This window comes from Hypanus sabinus, chromosome 19, assembly GCF_030144855.1.
Source record: "Hypanus sabinus isolate sHypSab1 chromosome 19, sHypSab1.hap1, whole genome shotgun sequence".
NCBI lineage: Eukaryota > Metazoa > Chordata > Chondrichthyes > Myliobatiformes > Dasyatidae > Hypanus > Hypanus sabinus.
The window spans coordinates 65,663,152-65,688,033 of NC_082724.1; the positions used below are offsets into that span (position 1 = coordinate 65,663,152).

Sequence of the window (24,882 nt, forward strand, 5' to 3'; positions counted from 1 at the left end):
GGAACACCTGCAGGTATGATGGTAGAGCATTAATGGCTGGATTTTTTGGGAGCAATTCGGAAGGTGAAGGATAGATCCATCCCAAAGAAGAGGAAATATTCTAAAGGCAGAATGATGCAAAGGATGACTTCCCTAACAAGGGAAGTCAAAACCAACATAAAAGCCAAAGAATATGTGAAGAGCAAGATGATAAGTTGTGAGAGAATAGGACCAATCAAGTGTGACAGTAAAAAAGTGTGTATGGAACCGGAGGAGACAGCAGAGGTACTTAATGAATACATTGCTTCAGTATTCACTACGGAAAAGGATCTTGATGATTGTAAAGATAACTTGCAGTGGACTGAAAAGCTTGAACATATAGATACTGAGGAAGAGGATGTGCTGGAGCTTTTGGAAAGTATCAAGTTGTATAAGTCACGGGGATGGGATGGGATGTACCTCAAGCTACTATGGGAAGCGAGGGAGGAGACTGCTGAGCCTCTGGTGATGATGAGCCTCAATGAGGATGGGAGAGGCTCCAGAGGATTGGAAGGTTGCGGGTGTTGTTCCCTTATTCAAGAAAGGGAATAGAGATAGACCAGGAAATTATAGGCCAGTGAGTCTTACTTCAGTGGTTGGCAAGTTGATGGAGAAAATACTGAGAGGCAGGATTTACGAACATCTGGAGAGGCATAATATGATTAAGAATAGTCAGCATGACTTTGTCAAAGGCTGATCATGCCTTATGAGCCTGATTGAATTTTTTGAGGATGTGACTAAACATATTTGAACAGTAGAAGTAGTGTATATGGATTTCAGCAAGGCAATTGATAAGGTACTCCATGCAAGGCTTATTAAGAAAGTAAGGAGGCATGGGATCCAAGGGGACATTGCTTTCTGGATCCAGAACTGGCTTGCCCACAGAAGGCAAAGAGTAGTTGTAGATGGGTCATATTCTGCATGGAGGTCTGTGATCAGTGATGTGCCTCAGGGATCTGTTCTGGGACCGTTACTCTTCATGATTTTTATAAATAACCTGGATGAGGAAGTGGAGGGATGGGTTAGTAAATTTGCTGATGACACAAAGGTTGGGGGTGCTGTGGATAGTATGGAGGGCTGTCAAAGGTTACATCGGGACATTAGTAAGATGCCAAACTGGGCTGAGAAGTGGCAGATGGAGTTTAACCCAGATAAGTGTGAGGTGGCTCATTTTGGTATTTTAAATATGATGGCAGAATATAGCATTAATGGTAAGACTCTTGGCATTGTGGAGGGTCAAAGGGATCTTGTTGTCAAAGCTCAAAGCTGCTACGCAGGTTGACTCTGTGGTTGAGAAGGTATACGATGCATTGGCCTTCATCAATCGTGGGATTGAGTTTAAGAGCTGAGAGGTAATGTTGCAGCTATATAGGATCCTGGTCAGACCCCACTTTGAGTACTGTGCTCAATTCTGGTCGCCTCACTACAGGAAGGATGTGGAAACCATAGAAGGGGTGCAGAGGAGATTTACAAGAATGTTGCCCGGATTGGGAAGCATGTCTTATGAGAATAGGTTGAGTGAACTGGGCCTTTTCTTCTTGGAGTGATGAAGGATGAGAAGTGACCTGATAGAGGTGTACAAGATAATGAGAGGCATCAATTGTGTGGATAGTCAGAGGCTTTTACCCAGTGTTGAAATACGAGAGGGCATAGTTTTAAGGTGCTTTGAAGTAGGTACAGAGGAGATGTCAGGAGTAAATTCTGTTTTTTTAAAAAACGCAGTGAGTGGTGAGTGCGTGGAATGGGCTGCCGGCGGTAGTGATGGAGGTGGAAATGATAGGGTCTTTTAAGAGGCTCCTGGATAGGGACATGGAGCTTAGAAAAATAGAGGGCAATGGGTAAGCCTAGGTAGTTCTAAGGCAAGGGCATGTTTGGCACAGCTTTGTGGGATGAAGGGCTTATATTGTGCTGTAGGTTTTCTATGTTCTATGAGAGGGCACATAATGGAGCAAAATTTAGAGGTAAGTTAGAAGATAGGAATTTTTAAAAAAAACCAACAGAAGGCACCAAAAAAAAAGAAGGAACCATAAGAGGGGAAAAGATGAAGGTGAGCTAGCCAATAATATCAAAATTGACACCAGAAGTTTTTTTCAGATATATAAAGAGTAAGAGAAAGGCAAGAATAGATACTGGACCATCAGAGAGATAGTAATAGGAGACAAGGAAATGGCAGACAGTATAAGTATTTAGTATCAGTGTGGAAGACAGTAACAGTACGCTGGAGGTTTGAGAGTGTCAAGACGAAGAAGTGAGTGCAATTGTTATTACTAGGGAGCAAGTGCTTGGGAAACTGGAAGATCAGAAGTTAAGATAAGTCACCTGGACCAGATCGACTGCACCCAAGAGTTCTAAAAGAGGTAGCTAAAGAGATTATGGAGGCATTAGTAATGATCCTTCAAGAATCAATAGCTTCTGGTATGGTTCCAGAATTCCACTCTACTCTTCAAGAAATGAGATAGGCAGAGGAAAGGAAATTACAGGCCAGTTAGCCTGACCTCAGTGGTTGAGTGAAGTTGGAGTCAATTGTTAAGGATGTGGTTTCGAGGTACTCAACGGCACATGACAAAATAGGCCAAAGTCAGTGTGGTTTCCTCAAGGGAAAATCTTGCCTGACAAATCTGTTGGAATTCTTTGAAGAATTAACAAGCAGGATAGTCAAAGGCTAGACAAAGACTAGGAGAATGGGTAGAGGTGGCAGATGGAATACAGTGTTGGGAAGGGTATGGTACCTTGGTAGAAGGAATAAATACATAGACTATTCTTTGTGCAGAATTCCCTTAAGATTAATTTGCAGGTTGAATCAGTGGTGAGGAAATGAATACAATGTTAGCATTTATTTTGAGTGGTCTAGAATATAAAAACAAGGATGCAGTGCTGCAGCTGTATAAGGCACCGGTGAAGCCTACTTGGAATATTGAGCAGTTTTGGTGTCCTTATTTAAGAAAGGATATGTTGACATTGGCGAAGGTTCAGAGGACGTTCATGAGAATGGGCAGCAATTAAAGGCTCTGGGCCTGTACTCACTGGAATTTTGAAGAATGAGGGTGGGGGGGATCTCATTGAAACCAATTGAATATTGAAAGGACTAGATAGAGCGGATGTGCATGTTTCTTCTGGTTAGGACCAGAGGGTACAGCCTCAAAATAGGGAGTTGTCCATTTAGAAAAGAAATGAGAAGGAATTTGTTTCAGCATAGGGTGGTATATTTGGAATTTGTTGCCACAGGCAGCTGTGGAAGCCAGGCCATTGGGTACATTTAAGGCGGAGGTTGATAGATTCTTGATAAGTCAGGGTGTGAAAGGTTATGTGAGAATGCAGAAGAATAGTGTCAAGAGGGAAATGAGTCAGCCATGATGAAAAGGTAGAGTTGAATGGCTGAATGGCTTAAATTCTGCTCCTATGTCTTATGGTTTTTACTGAGATAGCAAAACACCAAATTTCACATCATAAAAATCAGTAATAATAAACTTGATTCTGAATCTGAAGCAGAGGGTAGGAATAATCAACATAGTTTGTACTGGCAAAGAGAGGACTCAGGTCAGTGTCAACATCCATGGTGACTTTCTGGGATACACAGTGGGATTGTTATGTACTTACCAGCCAGACATGAAGTAATCCCTGTACAATATCTTCTTTCCAATGTCACTTCTTTTCACTCTGCGAGGAAACTCATACCTTGAAAACTCTTCACCTAGTAACTTAGGCTTAAGGAATGCCTGTAAAGTACATTAAATTACTCAAGAGGTGTCTAGAATTTGATTTCCTGTAACACTGGCAGCCCCAGTGAATTTTCTCTAAATTCTGAGGGCATTCCTGATCTGCCAACCAGCCCTCAAATCTCACTACTCCTCTTCCCAGGATACTCCTTAGTACTCAACCTTCCACTAATTTTATATGGCTTTAGAGGAACAGGCCCTTCAGCCCATAATGTACAAGCTGACAATGACAACAAATTGAATTAAATCTCTACTGCCTGATGTTTGGTTTCATTTAGTGCAGATACCATGAGCTAAAGGGCCATTCCATACAACGTTCATGTATCTACCCAAAATCCTCAAATACCACTATCATATTTGCTGTCACCACTGCCCTAGCAGTCCACTGCAGTCAAATGCCACCTTCCATGTAAAAGAAAACACACACTCAGTGGCTACTTATTAGGTATGCATGCTCATTATTTCAAGTATCTAATCAGCTAATCATGTGGCAGCAACTCAACACATTATAGCATACAGACATGGTCAAAAGGTTCGGTTGTTGTTCAGACCAAAGATCAGAATGGGGAAAAATGTGATCCAAGTGATTTTGACCATGGAATGGTTGCTGGTGCCAGATAGGGTGGTTTAGTATCTCAGAAACTGCTGATCTCCTGTGATTTTCACACAGCAGCCTCTAGAGTTTACAAAGAATGACACAGAAACAAAAAAAAATCCAGTGAGTGCAGCTCTGTGGGTGAGAACACCTTAGGGGCCAGAGGAGAATGGCCAGATTGGTTGAAGCTGACAGGAAGACAACAGTAACTCAAACAGTTACAACAGTTGTGTGCAGAAGAGCATCTCTGAATGTACAAAACATGAAACTTTGAAGTGGATGACCTATAACAGCAGAAGACTACACTGGGTTCCACTGCTGTTCCTAATAAAGTAACCACTGAGTGTAGAGAAATACAAGTTGCCAGTGTCTTTTGATTTTTGCAGAACCAAAACAGTACAAAGGTTAGCAAGTAATCAGTCAAAACTTCAGATGGAATTAAATAAATTTTGACCTTGCCTTAAAACATCTGGAAAGAAGTAATCAGTGTTTTAATTCTGAATGTAGAAAATGCTCTGTGCAGGCAGTGCAGCCTCTCAGTGCTTCCTCAGCTGCTGCCCTCCATTTAGCCAACTTAAAAATTCTCAGTGTTGGTAGTGTCCTGAACCATTATCACATTTACTGTACTTCATTTGAAAATACAAGTTTATACAATCTAATCATTGATTTCTCGATGTACAAGTGTCAAATTTTCAAGGGGTAAGGCCAAGAGCAGAATTAAGCCATTTGGCCCATTAAATCTGTTCCATCTTTCTATCATGCCTGATCTATTATCCCTCTCAACACCATTCTCATGCCATTTCCCCGTGACCTTTGATGCCCCAACTAATCAAGAACCTATCAACTTCTACTTTAAATATACCCAATGACTTGTTCTTTACAACCATCAGTGGAAATGAATTCCACAGATTCACCACCACCTTTCTAAAGAAATTCCTCCTCATCTCTGTTCTAAAGAAATGTCCTTATATTGTGAAGCCATGCCCTTTGGTCCTATGACTCCCCCAACTACTGAAACATGCTGGCAACATCCACTCTATCTATGCCTTTCAATAATTATTTCTTTAGAAGACTACTCATTCTTCTCAACTCCAGAGAGTACAAGCCCACAAACACTCCTCAGACATTACGAGAATTTAAATTTTACCAGATGTTGAATCCTTTGCCTCTCAGTGACAGCTGTGAACTCATTGGAGAGAGGGATAACATCATTCTTCTGCACTGCAATGGCTCTTAAAAGGAAAAACAAAGAAACCATTGGTATTTACCAAACAAACAGTGTCCTATAGAGAATATCATATAAGCAGTGATTATTCACTTCAGGAGAAGGAAACTTGGGGATCCATGAGTTAGTCCAAGAACATTTAGTAATTGCAATATGAGGGGGGCATTGTGATAATATACAAATTCAAATGGGGATTGAATAGGGTATTCCCTATTTAACACCATGCACAACATGGTGAGTAGAAACGTGGTGATGACACCAGCTCCTCATCTCTGCACATCAACAAGGTAGAGATTAAAGATCAACAAGTGGAAACTTGTGCTGAGGACACATCATCAGATCAGGAAGAGGAAACAGTCGTCATCGAGGGAAATCACAAGTGGAGAGTGTCATTTTATATTTGATCAGTTTTATCATTTCAGAGAACCTGTCCTGGGCCCAGCAAGCAAGTACAATTACAAAGAAAGGAGGGCAGCACCTCTGTTTATTTAGGAATTTGCGATGATCTGGCATGACATCTAAAACTTCTGCAAACTTCCTTGGATGTGTGGTGGAGAGTATATTGACTGCATGCATTACTGCCTGGTATTGAAACACCAATGCCTTTGAGTGAAAAATCCCATTAAAAGTATTGGATCCATCACAGGTAAAGCCCTCCACACCACTGAGCACATCTACAAGAGGTGCTGTCACAGGAAAGCAGAATCCATCATCGGGGGCTCCCACCCCTAGGGCATGTACGCTTCTCGCTGTTGCCATCAAGAAGTTGGTACAGGATCCTCAGGACCCACACTAGCAGGTTCAGGAACAGTTATTACCCTTCAACCGCCATGTTAATGAACCAGAGGGGATAATGTTATGTTTTACAACTTCAAAGCATAAAACTAATTGCAAGAAAAAGACAGGTGCCGTGTCTAGTTTCATTTTTACTTTTAGTGAGATGCGTGCATGTATGACGTAGTGGCATGATGATGTATGCCATTCATATAATTTACATACAACCCATAATGCATTATGTAAACAAAGAGAGCATAATGAAACAATAGTCACAATATTACTCAAAAATTACTTAAATATTAATCATACTTAGCTATATACACAGTATAGACATGTACAACATGTTAAATTTTAAATAGTCTCATTCAGGCCTAAAGACTTAATCATTGTGGAGGATTTCTTACTCTTGTGGAATATCGTTTTTCCTGACAAGGGTGGGGGAAAGTACTTTGCTTGGCAGATGACACTTGTGGCTGTGAAACGATTTTAGATTCTGGGTGGTCGCAGGAGTTGACTCTGGGACTGCATGAAGTGCTCTGGACTTTCTTCCGGACATGTCGGCATCCTGTACAGCACAGCAAACTGCCTGATCTACTGATACATCCCAGGCCACCAGAGAAAGCTTCAAGCCAATGTTTTCATTTTGACCATACCAGATGACTGCAATGCAACACATGACCGGCTCCTCTAACACTTTAGCTCTCAGCTTGGATGGTACAAGAACTCTCAATCTCCACAAAAGGCAACCTTTATCAATGGCAAGTTATTGCTGGTTCTGGTAAAAATGGGGGAACCAGAATTTCTGCTGCACCTTCCAGTCATTTTGCATGGCCATGTAGACCTGAGACTGTCTTTTCTGGTTTCCCTTTGCAGTAATAGGGAGATTTTCAATTTGCATTAGGTCAAATATGATGGCAGAATATAGTATTAATGGTAAGACCCTTGGAAGTGTGGAAGGTCAGAGGGATCTTGGAGTCTGAGTTCACAGGACTCTCAAAGCAGTTGTGCAGGTTGACTGTGGTTAAGAAGGCATACAGTGTATTAGCCTTCATCAGGTAATGTTGCAGCTATATAGGACCCTGGTCAAACCCCACTTGGAGTACTGTGCTCTGTTCTAGTCACCTCACTACAGGAAGGATGTGAAAGCCATAGAAAGGGTGCAGAGGAGATTTACGAGGATGTTGTCTGGATTGGGGAGCATGCCTTATGAAAACAGGTTGAGTGAACTCGGCCTTTTCTCCTTGAAGCGACTGAAGATGAGAGGTGACCTGATAGAGGTGTATAAGATGATGAGAGGCATTGATCGTGTGGATAGTCAGAGGCTTCTTCCCAGGGCTGAAATGGCTGCCACACGAGGGCACAGGTTTAAGGTGCTGGAATGCAGGTACAGAGGAGATGTCAGGGATAAGTTTTTTTTATGCAGAGTGGTGAATGCGTGGAATGGGCTGCCAGCAATGGTGGTGGAGGCAGATACGATAGGGTCTTTAAAGAAACTTTTGGATAGGGACATGGAGCTTAGAAAAATAGAGGGCTATGGGTAACCCTAGTAATTTCTAAGGTAGGGACATGTTCGGCACAACTTTGTGGGCTGAAGGGCATGTATTGTGCTGTAGATTTTCTATTTTTCTATGAGTATCCTCATTTGTAAACCTTTTAGCTATTGAAAATGGACACTAGTGACCGATGATCAGTAACAAAGGTAAACTCTCTCCTATACAAGTACTGGTTGAACTCTTTTACACCCCAAACCAGTCTCAAGGCCTTTGTCAACCTGTACATAATTTTTCTCTACAATGGTGAGGGAATGTGACGTAAAGGCTATGGAATGTTCACTTCCATTACTCATTAATCTTGTGGTCTAATGGTCTTATAACATGTGACATGACTGCACCTATACCATAAGGCAAGGTGTTGCATTCAAGCGTCGCTGGATGATGTGGATCATAATGTGTGAGTACAGCGTCTGACGTCACAATTTCCTTTGTCTTTTGGAAAGCCACCTCACACTGCTTTGTCCATTGCCATTTTTTTCCCGATCTGTAGCAATGACTTTAAGAGATGGGGCAGAGTAGCCAAGTTTGGCAACAACTTGTTCACACTTGTTGAGTCATACTCCGAGCCCGTAATCTTCTAATCTTTTTAACATTGTCATGACACTTTGGAGATGTTCCTTGTCATGTTTACCGGTAATAATGATGTCATCCAGGTAACACTGAGTGCCTGGGCAGCCTTGCAGATGCTACTCGAAAAATAAACCTATCATAGCAATAAAGCCCTTTCTTTGTGAGTCTTTTTGGTGAGAAACATATTGGACTCTTCTTCCATCTCCATCTGTAGATAGGCCTCAGCTAAATCCACTTTGCTGGTGATTTCCCCCAGAAAGTTTTGTAAAGATATCTTCCATCCTGAGCAAAGGGCATTGATCTACTTTCAGTACTGGGTTGATAGTGACCTTAAGATCACCACAGATCCTAACAGGCCCATCCTTCTTGGTAACTGGGATTACTAGTTAAGCTCTACTTAACCTCGGAAAGAACTCCTACAGCTTCCATGCAATCTACTTTATCACGGATGGTGTAAGGAACTGGACAGGGATTTGTTAAACCTGGGTGTGGTATTTTCATTTTACAGTATTTTACCTTTGATATTTTTAAGTTGTCCAAAGCTATCCTTGAACACTGCTGTGACATCATCCAGTACCTTTTTTAATTCAGTTTCAGTTGGTTCTATTGCAGGGGATGTGGCATGCAAATGTCAATGGATCTCCAATAAAATTGTTATTTTCTCAGCCAATCACAGCCACGCAATGCTGGCCCTCCTGTTTTTACCATATTAGCATCCAATACGGCTTGTTGGTTGTTGTATTTCACTGTTATGAATGTCATTCCCACAGGGGTCATCTTTTCTCCCGTACAAGTTTATAGTTGGATATCTTCAGGCTTCGGTTCAATGTCTTTCAAATGCTGTTCAAATTTATTTTGTGTAATGACTGAAACAGACAAGCCAGTGTCCAATTCCATTTTAATAAATTTGCTGCTCACTTCTGATGTAAGCCATATTACTTCTCTCATTAATTTTCACATTTTAAATCTTAAGGCTAATTAGTCCTGTGTCACGCTCATTTTTGTCAAATTTTTCAACAACAGTTTGCAGATTAGTGCTCTTTTTAAAACTGCAACTTGATGTTTTTCTCTTTCTTTTACCTGTGCAGTCCATTTATTTTTGTCTTCACAGAAACATAGAAAACCTACAACACAATACAGGCCCTTTGGCCCACAAAGTTGTGCTGAACATATCCCTACCTTAGAAATTACTAGGCTTACCTATAGCCCTCTATTTTACTAAGCTCCTTGTACCTATCCAAAAGTCTCTTAAAAGACCCTATCATATCCGCCTCCACCACTGTTGCCAGCATCCCATTCCACGTACTCACCAATCTCTGAGTAAAAAACTTACCCCGATATCACCTCTGTACCTACACTCCAGCACCTTAAACCTGTGTCTTCTTGTGGCAACCATTTCAGCCCTGGGAAAAGGCCTCTGACTATCCACACGATCAATGCCTCTCATCGTCTTATACACCTCTATCAGGTCACCTCTCATCCTCCATCGCTCCAAGGAGAAAAGGCCGAGTTCACTCAACCTATTCTCATAAGGCATGCTCCCCAATCCAGACAACATCCTTATAAATCTCCTCTGCACCCTTTCTATGGCTTCCACATCCTTCCTGTAGTGAGCACAGTACTCCAAGTGGGGTCTGACCAGGGTCCTATATAGCTGCAACATGTCTTCCTGACTTGCTATTAGTACGTGTTCTACTTTGTTGCATTTTCTGCAAGTTTTGCCTTTAAACTTTCATGGGTCTGGTATATACAAGCCCCTGCCACAAAGGCAATACAATTTGTTCAGTCAAGTCTGTTGCTATTTCATTCTGCTCACTTTCATTCTTGAGCGCCAGTGGCGTATCTAAGGTGTGGAAGGTATGGCACGTGCCCCGGGTGCCACTTGAGGGGGACGCCACTGAGCAGTTTCTATTAAAGTCAGACAAGCCATCCTCGGATAGTGAAAAAAGAACTTGCTTCAGCTGTATGATCTGTCTTTGATTATCATGGGTGAGAAGCTCTAGGATGGCCTTATTTCAGAGCATTGTGTAAGAAGACCATGAAACATTTCTTCACGAAGAAGGAGGAAAGTGGAGCTGAAGGACAGAAGAGACGAAAGTTGGAGGCAGAGGAAGCCAAGAAGTCGAGCAAGTTCTACATCCCCTTCTTTGGAAAGCCCGGAACAAGTAGCTTGACACGTTCCATGGAGTCGTCTGCACCTGCTACAAGTTTGTTAGAATCTGAAGGTGGATCAAGTATAAATGCGTCACAAGCCAAGGAGGAAGTCAAGTCAGATAAATCCAAGTATGACAAGATTAAGAGTGAGTCTGCCACAGAGAACGTGGACATGACAGGAGGGGAAGACAATGGTGGTGGTGGTGGTATTGAGTTTATTGATGAGAACTGGATGGTGTCAAAGAGCCTCAGACTGTCATACCAGAAGTGATTGAACAGCATGACATTGGACCTTGAAGTTCGACAAGGATATTGGAAAAGCAATTCTGCCTGAACAGAAATAATAAAGCTGGGTTTGAACTATTTCCAGAATAGTGAGGGCCCTTTCCTGCCAACAAATAACTGCTAAATGAACAAAACTTGGTTCAAGAGGAAATCTTGATGTCATGATGAGGAAGTGACTCGCTCATGGCTGGTCTATTCCCCTTCCAAAAGGTCTGCATTTTGTATCTGTTCTCGTTCACACATCAATCCTCATTGGAACAGGAAAGTGGATTCAACCAGTGGAAAGCACCTGAAAGGATTAGTTTTCATGAAAATGCCAAGAATCATAGGGAATACTTCACACAGTGGAATGAAATGGAAAGAAATTTAGCCGGAAACAGAGGAGTTATTGACACTGTATTTCAGTCACAGATTGAGAAGGAAAAGCAGAAGTACGATGTTGAGTTACGATTTTCTGATTTTGCTAGGATTTTGGAACAAAGTACTCATTCGCATTGACCGTATTCAAAAGAGGCTGCAGGATCCTAGCATGAACTTCCATGGTGCTGCCCTGGATTTGAAAGCCCGCCGAGATCATTTTTATGATGAAAGAGAAGTGTTGGTCAGTGAGTCACTGTCAAGAATGGAATATTGAAGTTGAAAGACGTCAGAGACGAAAGAAACGAATTGCTGATGGGAACTCGAGAGATGCTGGGTTAACAGCTAAGGAGGAAATGGAAAGAGTCATGAAGGGAACACTCCACCTTCACAGAGAAATGGGCGAAAAGTTCGCTTGTTTGCATGACATTGACACCAAGTTTCGGTTCCTTCTCAATGTTGAGAGACTGTGTTACGGTGCTGACAGTAACAACCTAAAGAAGAAGTGCGAAAATTTGGGCGAATTGTACAGCTCTGATTTTGATGGACAGCAGCTATATGAAGAAATTTTGGATTGCAGAATGCTGCTATCAAGGCGGGTCAACATGAAAATATCTAGACCTGAAGAGCTTCTTGAATTTATTGTTCAGTATGGAGATGAGAGCATCTTCCCCAACCTTCGCATTGCTATTCAGATAATGCTAACCATCACAGTTTCCATCGCCAACTGTGAGAGATCATTCAGCAAGTTAAGACTAATACTTTCATATTTGAGAGCCTCCATGGGTCAAGGCAGACTCTGTGATCTTGCTCTGTTGAGTGTAGAAAGAAGAAACTGTAAAAACTGACTTTGATCACATCATAGACCAATTTGCATCAGTGAAAGCAAGGAAGGTGCAGTTATAATTTTCATGTAGTGCCGTAATTCATTAATTAAAAGATTAATGAGCTTGACTTGTATTTTTGAGCTGATATTATGGTAAAGTTATCTAAAAGATGAGTGTCACATGTTTGGACAGGAGCACAATTTCAGTGGCTATTTTAGTGGCTAGGTGCTATTTTCTGTAGATACGCCCCTTGCTGAGTGCAACTCAATTGCATCTGTCTGCTGCTTCCATTCATACAGCAATTTGAACTGTTCTTTTAAATGCAGGTTGTGCTTCAGTTAGGAACCATTTTTGAATACTTTCTTGTAAGATTCTACAAACTAAATGATCTCTCAGTGCATCATTAAGCCCATCACTGAACTGAAAATGTTCAGACAATCTCTTCAATTCAGCCACATATACTAGTTGCATTGGTTTCCTCCCATGTTCCGAAGTTAGCGGATTAATTGGTCACATGGGTGTATTTAGCTCAATGGACTATAAAGGATATTAGAATATATATTAGACTCAGAATCAGGTTTACTATCACTGACATATGTTGTGAAATTTGTTGTTTTGTGTCAGCAGTACACTGCAATACATAAAATATTCTATAAATTACAATATATATAGTGCAAAAAGCAAGCATTATGCTTCTCTAAAATGAAAAAAAAACTAATATAATTAAAAGATGTCTTCCAACTGTACAGGGCAGCTGAAAACTAACTTGGGTAAGAGGATGACTGATCTTGACTGTGGAATGGTGTACAAAATGTAATAATGGAGCATTTGCCTGTTTCCAAGAACATTCTTTTTGGAAATGTTTGGATGGTTGGACGTGAGCAACAGGGCCACAGAATTTCATTCTAAAATGCCTGCTTCTATGTCCAAACAGAATGTACTTGCAGGTAATAACAAGATGAAGATCTGTTCATTCATGCACTAACCTGCTGTCTCCAGCACTGGCCACATAGAGCTTGCCCTGCAAGTGAAGAACCACGAGGACAGTACATCCTCCAGTTTTATTATCCGATATCTGGTACTGGCCAATCAGTTCATCCTGTGGAAAAACAGGACACAAACATTTTTCAAATATTCTGCCATTTACTACCCCTCTACTACCTGCCTTCTGCAATCTACAAATCCCAAATGCAGAGTCTCAGTACTGGACCTCAAGAGAAAGTATTTGTAGAATGTCAAAGGGTTCTAAGAATTGAAGAAAAACTTGGACAGGTATATGGATGAGAGGTGTATGGAGGGATATGGTCCAGGTGCAGGTCAGTGGAACTAGGCAGAAAAATGGTTCAGCACAGCCAAGAAGGGCTATTTCTGTGCTGTAATGTTCATGGTTCTATATGGATGACTTCTTAGAACTTCTTGTTGTTGAGCTCACTCGTGGATCGGCTGTGCTGGATTGGGTGTTGTGCAATGATCCGGAAGTGATAAGACAGCTTAAGGTTAAGGAATCCTTAGGGAACCGTAATCACAAAATGATCCAGTTCACACTGAAATTTGAGAGGGAAAAAATTAAAATCCAATGCATTGGTATTTCAGTGGAATAAAGGAAATGACAATTGCATGAGAGAGGAACTGGCTGAAGTTGACTGGAAAGGGACATTTGCAGGAAGGACAGCGGAGCAGCAATGAACGGAGTTTCTGCAAAAAATGAGGGAAATGCAAGACAGATATATTCCAAATAAGAAGAAATTTTCAAAGGGAAGAAGGACACTACCGTGGCTGATAAGTGAAGTTAGAGCCAATGCAAAAGCAAAAGAGAGGGCATACAAGGAAGCCAGAGCTAGTATGAAGATAGAGGATTGGGGAGCTTTTAAAAACTTGTAGAAGAAAAGTAAGAAGGCCATTAGGAAGGAAAAGATGAATTATGAGAGGAAGCTGGCGATAAATACCAAAGAAGATACTAAAAGCTTTTTAAGTATATAAAAGGTAAAAAAGAGTCGAGGGTAGATATAGGACCAACAGAAAAAGATGCTGGAGATAGTGTAATGAGAGATGCAGAGATGGCAGAGGAACTGAATGCGTATTTTGCATCAGTCTTCATAGTGGAAGATGTCTGCAGTATACTGGACATTCAAAGGTATCAGGGAAGTGAAGTTTGTGTAGTGAAAATTACGACTGAGAAGGTGTTCAGGAAGCTTAATGGTCTGAAGGTGGATAAATCTCCTGGACCTGATGGAATGCACCCTCGGGTTCTAAAAAAAGTAGCTGGAGAGATTGCAGAGGCAATAATAATGATCTTTCAAGAATCGATAGATTCCAGCATTGTACCAGATGACTGGAAAATTGCAGATGTTACTCTGCTATTTAAGAATGGTGGAGGGTAGCAGAAAGGAAACTATAGACCTGTTATCCTGACATCAGTGGTTGGGAAGTTGCAGGAATTGATTGTTAGGGATGAGATTGGAGTAGCTAGATGCACGTGACAAAGCCAGCTTGGTTTCCTGAAGGAAAATCATGTCTGACAAACCTACTGCAATTCTTTGAGGAAATTATAAGGAGGTTAGACAAAGAGGATGCAGTAGACGAGGTGTATTTGGATTTTCAGAAGGCCTTTGACAAGGTACTGCACATGAGGCTGTTTAGCAAGTTAAGAGCCCATGAAAGAGTTACTGTATGAGGAATGTCTAGCATCTCTTCAGCTGTATTCCCTGGAGTTCAGGAAAATAGTGGGGAATCTCATAGAAACATTCCGAATGTTAAAAGGCCTGAACTGATTAGATATGGCAAAATTATTTCCCATGGTAGGGGATTCTAGGAAAAGAGGGCATGACTTCAGGATTGAAGGACATCCTTTTAGAAATGAGATGCAGAGACATTTCTTTAGTCAAAGGGTGGGAAATCTGTGGAATTTGTTACCACAAGCGGCTGTGGAGGCATAGGTGACCCTACCAAGAACCAAAGCATAAAGCCCCAACTCCAGCCAATATAACTCTCCAGGTCATTGAGGCAGGAGAGCCTCTAAACCCAATAACATGGTTGTGGCCCTCTTGGAGGAAAGTTGTACTGAATAGAAGGTTTATCAATTCTTTTGAATCTTGTTTTTTTGTGCATCATAACCTTGAGTTTTCATTCTTTGATGTGTGAACAATGCAATCTGATAGGAAATGTTAGGTTTGGCAGATCTGTAACGATTTGTATTATTGAGTCTTCAGTAAATTCTTTCTCAACTAAAGGCAGGTCCTTTTCAGTTTAATATGTATTAACAAGTATACAGGTTGTTACAGTGGCAAGAATAGTGAGGACTAACAATGAGTAAATAGGGATGTGCAATGTGCTAATGTAGAACAGGGAACCACATAGTCCAGAAGTAGAGACATGGAATGCAGCAGCAATGACACCCACATCTCAGAAGCTTCATTAATTATGTATAGTTGCACCCGCAGTTGTAATAGAAAATTGGATTTACTGTTAACTTGGTCAGAGTTGTGATTCATCAGTTTATTCTGTAATCACGATCTAGTCGGTTTATATAAAGTCTTTTACTCTTTCCGTAACCACCACTGCTATCAAAACCTAGTATTACACTACTGTCTCTGTGTAACCTGTTCAAATGAGAATGCAAAAAATGTATCAAATTCATACTCAGATCAGCTTTCACTGGTTTCCTGGGGCACACCAGTTTTAATAATTCACCTATTATTTCCAACACCAACATGTGGCCTCTCAGTCTGCTCCTACACAGGTGTCCATAAAAGCATTCTTTCTAAAGTTGCAAAACAGGATCTCAGGCTTGCCACTGAGGAGATAGATGCATTGTTGAAGCACTTTAGCAGAGTATTGGCAATGCCTGTGCCATACATGTTGTCGTGTGCTGTTTTAAATAATGAGCTTTATATGCACAAGCCGACTGTCCAGAGGAGGCGACTTCTTCCTCCATTCAGAATGCAGCTAAAAAATCCTCAGGACACACTGACACTGCTTCCTTTTTAAGAGTACATTGTTGCAAAGTTGAAATTGCAGCAACCAATTTGCACATAACCGAGCTACCAAGCTTGCAGAATTAGGCTATTTGGCCCATCAAGTCTGCTTCACCATTCAATCATAGCTGATCCTTTTTCTCTGCTCCTCAGCCCCACTCCCCAGCCTTCTCTTCATAACCTTTGATGCCATGACCAATCAAGAACCTACTAATCTCCGCCTTAAATGCACCTAACAACCAGGCCTCCAGAGCAGTCTGTGGTGATACATTCCACAAATTCACCACCATCTGGCTAAAGAAATTTCTCAGCATCTCTGTTCTAAATAGATACCCCTCTATCTGTGCCTCTTGTCCTAGACTCCCCACCATGGGAAACATCCTTCCTACATCAACTCTTTGTAGGCCTTTCAACATTCAAAAGTTTCAATGAGATCCCCCTGCCATCCTTCTAAATTCCAGTAAGTACAGACCAAGAGCCATCAAATGTTCCTCGTATGAGAACCTTTTCATTCATGTGAACCTCCTCTCCAAAGCCAGCACATCTTTTCTTAGATAAGGAGCACAAAACTGCTCACAATACTGAAAGTGAGGCCTCACCAGTGCCTTATAAAGCCTCAGCATCACATGCCAGCTCTATATTCTTGAATTGCATTTGCCTTCCTCATCCTTAACTTGACCTGCAAGTTAACCTTCAGGATGTTCTACACAAGGATTCCCAAGTCCTTTTGCGTCTCAGATTTTTGGATTTTCTCCCCGTTTATAAAATTGTCTGCACGTCTATTTCTTCTATTAAAGTGTACCAATACCCTACACTGTGTTTCATTTGCCACTTTCTTGCCCATTCTCTTCATCTAAGTCCTTCTGCAGTCTTCCTGTTTCCTCAACATTACCTGCCCCTCCCCAGAACTTTATATCATATGCAAACTTGGCAACAAAGCCATCTATTCCATCTAATTTATTGATATAAGGCACAAATGAAACAGTCCTAACACTGAACCCTGCAGAACACCACTAGTCACTGGCAGCCAACCAGAAAAAGATTCTTTTATTCCCACTCACTGCTTCCCACTAATTAGCCAATGCTCTAACCATGTTAGTAACCTTCCTGTAATACTTATTACAGCTCTTAACTTGGTAAGCAGCCTCATGTGTGACACTTTGTCAATCAAGGGCCTTCTGAAAGTCCAAATATACAACATACACTGCATCCAAGGGGACCTTGCTTCGTAGATCCAGAACTGGCTTGCCCACAGAAGGCAAAGAGTGGTTGTAGATGAGTCATATTCTTCTACATGGAGGTCAGTGACCAGTGGTGTTCTGCAGGGATCTATTCTGGGACCCCTTCTCTTTGTGATTTATATAAATGGCTTGGATGAGAAAGTGGAGGGATGGGTTAATAAGTTTGCTGATGACACAAAGGTTGGGTGTCTTGTGGATAGTGTGGAGGGCTGTCAAAGGTTACAGTGGGACATCGATAGGATGCAAAACTGGGCTGAGAAGTGGCAGATGGAGTTCAACCCAGAAAAGTGTGAGGTGGTTCATTTTGGTAGGTCAAATAAGATGGCAGAATATAGTATTAATGGTAAGACTCTTGGCAGTGTGGAGGATCAGAGGGATCTTGGTGTCCGAGTCCTTAGCACACTCAAAGCTGCTGAGCAGGTTGACTCTGTGGTTAAGAAGGCATACAGTGTATTGGCCTTCATCAACCATGAGACTGAATTCAAGAGCCAAGAGGTAATGTTACAGCTACATAGGACCCTGGTCAGACTCCACTTGGAGTACTGTGCTCAGTTCTGGTTGCCTCAGATTCTCTTGGCAGCGCTAGATGGAGTAGGTCACATTTTGGCTCTGCTCTGGTTATTTTTCAAATTCCTTACCACCTTTTTATTATATATATCAAAGTGTCTTTAATACCTTTGCATGTTTGAATTCTGAATTTTAATCAATGGAAATGACTACCAGAGGAAGAAAGGCATTAGCTGAAGGCAAGGAAACCGGTAATGGAAACGGGAAGAAAGATGTTTTCGAACAACCTAAACAGCCTGAACTCACTTTGCAGGCTATCTCGAATTTATTGGATGAAAAACTCAACAAGAAATTTGCTGCTGTGGAAGTAGTGTTAAAGGAGAACGAAGGTAAACTGGTAGCACTTGAAAAAGAGAACGAGAAACAGCAATGGCAAATTTCACAGCTTACTGAAGCTGGGAAACAGAGATTCCAGACTGAATTCTTTGGATAAGAAATTAAATTCGACTACTCATACATTGGAGCAGTATAAAGCCAAGATTATTGATTTGGAGAGTTGTAATCACAAACAGAATTTGCGAATTTGCGAATAAACTCAGTGAAGACATTGACAGCGGGGACCTTACTAAACTTTTTTCTCAATTCTTAATGGAAGTCTTTGGTTCGGAGGTCTTCTCATAGCCTCCGGTACTCGACCGTGTGCATTGGGCATTAAGACCAAAATCATCGAAAGAGTTAAAACTGCACCTATGATTCTTTGATTTCATTACGTGAGTACTAAGGAGCACTTAATTCAAATTGCTCAACAGAAAGGAATTACTGAACATCAAAATCTTAACTTTTGCCTGGTTGAAGATTATTGTCCTGGGATAATGCAAGAAAGATTGCGTTTTAAGTCGGTGATGTCGGAACGACCGGCTCTGCTATACCCTGTTCACTTAAGAGTTGTTCTACCTGATAAATAGTTTAAATGGTTTAAATCTGTGGATGACGTACAACAATTTCTCGAGGAACATTGTTTGAGCTTGCAAGTTTAATAAGAGTGTGCTTTTCCCATTAAATATGCAAGTTCCAATTTATAGACAATCACCATTTAGATTGGTTACTGATTATTTTATTTATTTGAGTGTTAAAATTACTAAGAAGCATAAGGATCTATTTAAAATTAATTTTTTACCCTTAATTGATCATGTTAAACAACTGTTTACTAAATGGTCCCTGATATCCTTATCTTTGATTGGTTGAATTAATGCTATTAAGATGATTATTTTACCTAAATTTCTGTATCTATTTCAGGTGGTATCAATTTTCATCCCTAAATCTTTTTTTGATATTATTGATTCTAAAATTTCTTCCTATATATGGCAGAATAGAAATCCCAGGTTAAGTAAGAAATATCTACAGAAATCAAAAAAAGGAAGGCGGTTTGACTTTGCCAAATCTTAGTTTTTATTATTGGGCAATTAATATGTGACATTTAACGTTTTGGTCACAAGAGCTAGATGAAACTCAATGTCCATGATGGATGAACCTCGAGCGGGAGTCTGTACAAGGGTTTTCACTGGCTTTTATTTTAGGGGCTGCGCTTCCCTTTGCACTTACTAAATTGAATAAACAAATGATAAAAGAACCATGAAATACGAATATGGTTTCAATTTTGTAAATTTTTTGGATTGAATGAATTTATCCTGTCAAGTTCTATTATATCTAATTTTTTCTTTCAACCATCTAGAATTGATCAAGCTTTCCTTTTATGGAAAATAAAGGGAATAACATGTTTTTGTGATTTATTCGTGGATGACTGTTTCATGTCTTTTGTACAGTTGTCTAATAAATATAATTTGCCTGGATCACACTTTTTTAGATATTTACAGATTAGAAACTTTCTGAACGCTACTTTAGTTACCTTTCCAATTTTGCATCAAATTGAAGTTACAGAAAAAATTTTAAATCCATATCAGAAGAGTTTAATAGCATTTATTTATGATTTAATTATGAAAATATGCTTAGGTACTTCTGATAAAATTAAGAATGAGTAAGAAAGAGAACTTCAAATATCCTTATCTACAAAGAAATGGGAGAAAATTCTTCAACTAGTTAATACTTCTTCAATGTGTGCCAGACACGCTTTGATACAATTTAAGGTGGTTCATAAGGCTCATATGTCCAAGGATAAGTTAACTCATTTTTATTGACATATAAATCCTGTTTGTGATAGATGTAATTCTGAAGTAGCTTCCTTGACACACATGTTCTGTTCTAGGAAAATATTGGAAAGATACTTTTGATATTATTTCAGTAGTTTTGCGTGTTGATTTACAGTCTCATCCTATTACTGCAATTTTTGGACTGCCTCATCAGCTTGTCATTTAATTGCATTTGTGACATTAATAGCCAGAAGATCCATTTTACTTAAATCAAAAGATTCCAATCCCCCTACCACATTTCAATTGTTTTCCCAAATGATAGCATGTTTAAACTTGGAAAAAATTAGGAGCGGTTCTATGGACCCTTCGGTTAAATTTGAAGAAACTTGGAGGCCACTTATTCAATATTTTCATATGATGTAAGTTGACCCTTTCTGAATCCTTTTTTTTTAGTAATTTTTTGCTCAGGCATAGAGCAGCGGAGTTAACAACAAATTATAATTTTAGCAGATGAAATATGGCAGCCTAATCTTTGTTTGTTTTTTTAACCATATAACAATGACAGCACGGAAACAGGCCATCTCAGCCCTTCCAGTCTGTGCCGAACACTTACTCTCACCTAGTCCCACCTACCTGCACTCAGCCCATAACCCTCCATTCCTTTCCTGTCCATATACCTATCCAATTTTTTTTAAAATGACAAAATCGAACCTGCCTCTACCACTTCTACTGGAAGCTCATTCCACACAGCCACCACTCTCTGAGTAAAGAAGTTCCCCTTTGTGTTACCCTTAAACTTTTGCCCCTTAACTCTCGACTCATGTTCTCTTGTTTGAATCTCCCCTACTCTCAATGATCATTAAGTTGAGTTCTTTTTAGTTTAGGGTTTTTTTTCTCTCTTTATAAAATAACTTTTTCATGGTTAATTACTAAGAGATTGGGAAGCTAAACTACATTTGTTACTTGGAATCTGTGTTTATATATGTTAATTATTATTAATGTAATCCTGATCTCTTTGTATCATTATCATTATTGTTATGTTTACTAATTTGAAACTTAATAAAAAGATTGAAAAAGAAAGAAAGTTCTGGTCGCCTCACTACAGGATGGATGTGGAAACCATAGAAAGGGTGCAGAGGAGTTTACAAGGATGTTGCCTGGATTGGGGAGCATGCTTTATGAGAATAGGTTGAGTGAACTCAGCCTTTTGTCCTTAGAGCAGGGGAGGATGAGAGGTGACCTGATAGAGGTGTATAAGTTGATGAGAGACATTGATCGTGTGGATGGTCAAAGGCTTTTTCCAGGGCAGAAATGGTTAACAGGAGAGGGCACAGTTTTAAGGTGCTTGGAAGTAGGCACAGAGGAGACGTCAGGGGTAAGTTTAAAAAAAAACGCAGAGTGTGGTGAGTGCGTGGAATGGGCTGTCAGCAATGGTGGTGGAGGCAGATACGGTAGGGTCTTTTTAGTGACTCTTGGATAGGTACATAGAAAAATAGGGAGCTATGGGTAACCCTAGGTAATTTCTGAAGTAAGTACATGTTCGGCACAGCATTGTGGTCCAACGAGCCTGTATTGTGCTGTAGGTTTTCTATGTTTCTATACCCTTTATTTATCCTGTGTGTAATCTCCTCAAAGAATTCCAACAGGTTAATCAGGCAAGATTTTCCCTTAAGGAAACCATGCTGACTTTGTCCTAACTTGTCCTACGTCACCAAGTACTTGATAACCTCATCCTTAGCAATTACTCCAACATCTTCACAACCACTGGCTAACTGGTCAATAATTTCATTTCTACGGCCTCCCCCTTTCTTAGAGAGTGGAGTGACATTGGCAATTTTCCAGTCCTCTGGCACCATGCTTCTGATTTTTGCAAGATCATAACTTATACCTCCACAATCTCTACCGCTACCTCTTCCAGAATCCTAGCGTGCAGTTCATCTGTTCTGGGTGACTTATGTAACTTCAGGCCTTTCAGCTTTTTGAGCACATTCTCCTTTGTAATAGTAACTGCAATCACTTCCCTTCTTCCACACCCTTCAACACTTGGCACACTGCGAGTGTCTTCCACAGTGAAGACCAATGCCAAATACTCATTTATTTCATCTGTGATTTCCTTGTCCATTATTATTTCTCTGGCCTCATTTTCTAGCAGTCTTATATCCACTCTCATCTCCCTTTTTTATATACCTGAAAGATCTTTTTTCTATCCACCTTGATAATGTTTAATAAGGATCTTTCATCTCTTAATATCAATGGAGCAATATATAAATATTGGCCGGTTTCAAGTTCCTGGGTGTCAACATCTCTGAAAATCTATCCTGGAACCAACATATTGATGCAATTACAAAGGCATGACAATGACTATATTTCATTATGAGTTTGTGGAGAATTCGTATGTCACCAAAGACTACAGCAAATTCCTACAGACGTATCATAGAGAGCATTCTAACTGGTTGCATCAACATCTGTTTGAAGGGGCTACTGCACAGAATTAGAAAAAAAAACTGCAGAAATTTGTAAACTAGCTTCCCTAGCATTGAGGACACCTTCAAAAGGTAATGCCTCAAAATGTATCACTAAGGACCATGATCACCCAGGACATGCCCTTTTCTCATTGCTACCATCAATGAGGAGATACAGGAGCCTGAAGACACACACTCAGTGTTTCAGGAACAGCTCTTTTTCCTCTGCCATCAGATTTCTGAATGGACAAGCACATGCAACTAATAAAATAGCATCAGACACATTTGGACCAGTACATTTTGGCTCAATTAAGTAGATGCCCAAGCTAATGCCAAAGTTTCATGGTGTAGTATCTAATGGCCACGCAAGCATGTGACTGAAACTAGATGGAAGCTGTTTGGCAACAATCTCCTGTAACAATTAAGTGGCATTGTGTCCCAATGTTCCAAACAAACAAAGGGAATACCAGCTATTTTCTTGATTAGCTTTTGCTCTTTAAGATTTATTCCAAATAAAGGTCTTCCCGATTAACTGATGGCTCAATTGATAGGAATCTACTGTATTTATATGCATTGTACTGTGTTGCTGCCATTTCAAATTCTGCATCCAACAAAGATGGAAGTGAAGTAATAAAAAATATGTTTTAAATTACTAGCATGTTGCTGAGAACAAGAGAATGAGGGAAGATTTGATTATAAAATTATGAGGGAGATAGATGGGGTTAATGCAAGAAAGCTCTTTCCATTGAGGTTGGATGAGATGAGAACTAGAGGCCAAGGGTGAATGGTGAAATACTTTAAAGGAACTTGAGGAGGAATCTTCTTTACTAAGAGGGTGGTGCAAGTGTGGAATGAGCTACCAGTAGAAGTGATGAATGAGGGTTTGCAAAATTTAAGAGAAGTTTGGATAAATACATGGATAGCAGCAGTACGGAAGGCCATGGTCCAGGTGTGGGTCAATAGGACTGAGGAAACAGTCTTTCTCACGCGCAGAGAAAAAACATTATTGAGGATCTATCACTAGCCAGCATTTATTGCTCGTACCCAATTGCCCCCAAACTGAGTAGGTAAGAGTTAACCCTATTACTGTGTCTTGAACTCACAATTATCTGAGAATGCTGTAAAATTAAGCTCCTGACTTAACAAAATGGGTATCAATAATATCTAATCAACTATTCTAGTTAGCACCCCAACCCCCTCTATCTATTACCTCAGTCACTGCATTTCAATGCAAATATTTTAAACTTTTTATAATGCTGTTTACATTGTAAAAACATACTGGTAGTTATGTACATATTATACCACACCTCTAACTTTATTTTTATATAATTATTTTTTTAAAGAATTGTCTAATGTTGCTGTTTTTTGTTTCATGTCATGTCATTTCACTAGATTCCTAATACATGTAAAGGTATACAGTAAATAAAGTTGAGCACAAATCCTTGTTGTTGGCATTGACTTGTTGGGCTTAAGGACCTGATTACATAACTGCATAACAGATTTGTGCATACAAGAGCCACAAAGACCATCATGTGGCTAATGAGAAGTTACAATTGACACCAGAGGAAGAAAATACGTGCAATGAGAGCAAATGACCTATAAATGGCATCATAGTTGTGCTTTCAGCACTAGCTACAAGATCATGGATCAATTCCCACCATTGTTTGTAAGGAGTTTGTACATTCTCCCTGAGATGTGGTTTTCCTCCAGTTTCCTCTCACATTCCAGAGATGTAGAAGTTAGGATTAGTAAGTTGTGGACATTCTATGTTGTCACCAAAAACATGGCAACACTTGCCCAGCACACTCTCAATGCAAACAACAATTTTCATTGTATGTTTTGATGTATATGTGACAAATAAAGCTAATCTTTAATCTAATCTTTGAACTTACACATTTTTTGAAAGCGACCTCCACTGCTCCTCTCACTACATTCTCAATACAGATCTCTTTCTCCCTTGAGTAGCTCATCTCATTCTCCTTTCCTGTCTGTTCCATGAGGTGGATTGGGGGTGAGGTTGTTGAAGGTTTGCTGATTACATTAAAGATTTCCTCCAGTTGTTCCTTGATGCAGTGATGCAGATGTTTGGATGCCTGGATGGCAGCCACAGGGCCACTGTGCCCATCAAATAACCCCCAGTAGGTAGCCATAATCTCTTGGTTTTGCTGAGGATGAAAAAAAGATATCTGTAAATATTTTGCTGTCCAGCCAATGCTTCTGTTACAGCACCAAAGGAAGCCATTTGACAAATTGCACTCATACCAGACTCTACCGGAGCAAATCTGGGTGATGTGGTAGCGCAGCAGATAGCTCAACACTTTACAATGCTAATAATCAGGGTTCAATTCCTGCCACTGTCTGTATATTCTTCCCAGAACTGGGTGTTCCAGTTTCCTCCCACATCGTTAACTGCTTCAGATTGATTGCAAGAATATGGCAAGGGAAGTGTGCATACGGCTGATTGATTGTGCAGT

The 24,882-nt window shown here is 40.3% G+C and overlaps 1 protein-coding gene across 2 annotated transcripts in view; it reads right to left on the minus strand.

Moving 5' to 3' along the window:
- LOC132377999 (protein phosphatase 1M-like) overlaps window positions 1-24,882 on the minus strand; it is an 83,992-nt gene that overhangs the window by 46,262 nt on the left and 12,848 nt on the right. For both annotated transcript variants that reach the window (XM_059944576.1, XM_059944575.1), the window contains exons 3-6: window positions 24,301-24,573; window positions 13,064-13,176; window positions 5,477-5,561; window positions 3,616-3,734 (exon numbers count right to left, since the gene is read on the minus strand). In XM_059944576.1, coding sequence (XP_059800559.1) covers window positions 3,616-3,734; window positions 5,477-5,561; window positions 13,064-13,176; window positions 24,301-24,573 — 590 coding nt within the window. The remainder of the gene's footprint in view (window positions 1-3,615; window positions 3,735-5,476; window positions 5,562-13,063; window positions 13,177-24,300; window positions 24,574-24,882) is intronic.